The 1,745-nt window shown below is 42.0% G+C and overlaps 1 protein-coding gene across 1 annotated transcript; it reads left to right on the plus strand.

The window, feature by feature from the left end:
• The first annotated feature begins 463 nt into the window (after window positions 1–463).
• LOC115520745 (60S ribosomal protein L21-like) lies at window positions 464–1,007 on the plus strand. Its single transcript, XM_032594297.1, has one exon. The coding sequence runs from the start codon at window positions 505–507 to the stop codon at window positions 985–987; it is 483 nt and encodes a 160-aa protein (XP_032450188.1). The 5' UTR covers window positions 464–504; the 3' UTR covers window positions 988–1,007.
• The last annotated feature ends 738 nt before the right edge of the window (window positions 1,008–1,745 follow it).

Consider the following 1,745-nt stretch of genomic DNA (forward strand, 5'->3'; position numbering starts at 1 on the left):
AATGTTGGCTTTCTTACTTTCCTAAGCTTTTCCTAGCCCACGATGATCAACTGTACTTAACAGCATTTAATCTCTAAACTAATATTTGTCAACTAGCCATAGACCTCATCATTTTTTTCATATTCTTTGTCCTTAGTTTAGCTGTAATTACTTAATTTTTCACAATATTAAACCTTGTCTTCCCAACTATATTGTGAGCTCACTGAGGACAGAGATACTACCTTATTCATTGATAAATCTCCCATAGTTCCTAAAATAAGGGCATATGTTTCATAATCAGATGATGCAAATAATTTTCACAAAGTATCCAATATGACATAAAACATTTATTTTTGATCTAGAAGGGTTCAAAATCCAGCTATAATAGTTTAGTCAGGGTTCTCCAGGGAAACAGAATCAATAGGGTCTGTGTGTATGTGAGACAGAGAAAGAGAGAGACAGACAGAGAGAGAGAGAGAGAGCTTCCTTTCGGCCGGAACCGCCATCTTCCAGTAATTCGCCAAAATGACCAACACAAAGGGAAAGAGGAGAGGTACTCGCTATATGTTCTCTAGGCCTTTTAGAAAACATGGAGTTGTTCCTTTGGCAACATACATGCGAATCTACAAGAAAGGTGATATTGTGGACATCAAGGGAATGGGCACTGTTCAAAAAGGAATGCCCCACAAATGTTACCACGGCATAACTGGAAGAGTCTACAATGTTACCCAGCATGCTGTTGGCATTGTTGTAAACAAACAAGTTAAGGGCAATATTCTTGCTAAGAGAATTAATGTACGTATCGAGCACAATAAGCACTCAAAGAGCCGAGACAGCTTCCTGAAGCGTGTGAAGGAAAATTATCAGAAAAAGAAGGAAGCCAAGGAGAAAGGTACTTGGGTTCAACTGAAGTGCCAGCCTGCCCCACCCAGAGAAGCACACTTTGTGAGAACCAATGGAAAGGAGCCTGAGCTGTTGGAACCCATTCCCTATGAATTCATGGCGTGATAAATGTAAAAAAAATAAAAGACGTCAAGACTGTAAAAATGTTTCTTTTAATTGAGTAGCAGCGTGGTATTGTCTTCCCCAAAGAAGTATTTAAAGCAAACTTTATATCCGAACTCACTGGGGGATGGCTTTACTCAAATTTTGTGGGTTTTGAGGCACCTGGATGACTCAGTTAAGCATCCAACTTTGGGTCAGGTCATGATCTTGCAGTCCATGAGTTTGAGCCCCGTGTCAGGCTCTGTGCTGACAGCTCAGAGCCTGGATCCTGCTTTGGATTCTGTGTCTCCCTCTCTCTCTGCCCTCCCCTGCTTGTGCTCTCTCTAGAGTCTCAAAAATAAACGTTAAAATATGTAAAAAAAAAAAAAAAAGAAAAGAAAAAAAAAAGAAAAAAGAAAAAAAGAAAGAGACAGAGAGAGATTTTAATGAACTGGCTCACAAGACTGTGCAGGTTGGCAAATCCGAAATCTACAGGGTAGATCATCGGGCTTGAAAACTCAGTAAACAGGTAATCTTAGAACTTGACTTCAAAGTAAGACTATAGGCAAAGTTCCTTCTTCTTCAGAGGAGTCAGTCCTTTTGTTCTTAAAACCTTCAACTGGTATGGGGCGCCTGGGTGGCGCAGTCGGTTAAGCGTCCGACTTCAGCCAGGTCACGATCTCGCGGTCCGTGAGTTCGAGCCCCGCGTCGGGCTCTGGGCTGATGGCTCGGAGCCTGGAGCCTGTTTCCGATTCTGTGTCTCCCTCTCTCTCTGCCCCTCC

The sequence above is a fragment of the Lynx canadensis genome, chromosome C1, assembly GCF_007474595.2.
Source record: "Lynx canadensis isolate LIC74 chromosome C1, mLynCan4.pri.v2, whole genome shotgun sequence".
Taxonomy (NCBI): domain Eukaryota; kingdom Metazoa; phylum Chordata; class Mammalia; order Carnivora; family Felidae; genus Lynx; species Lynx canadensis.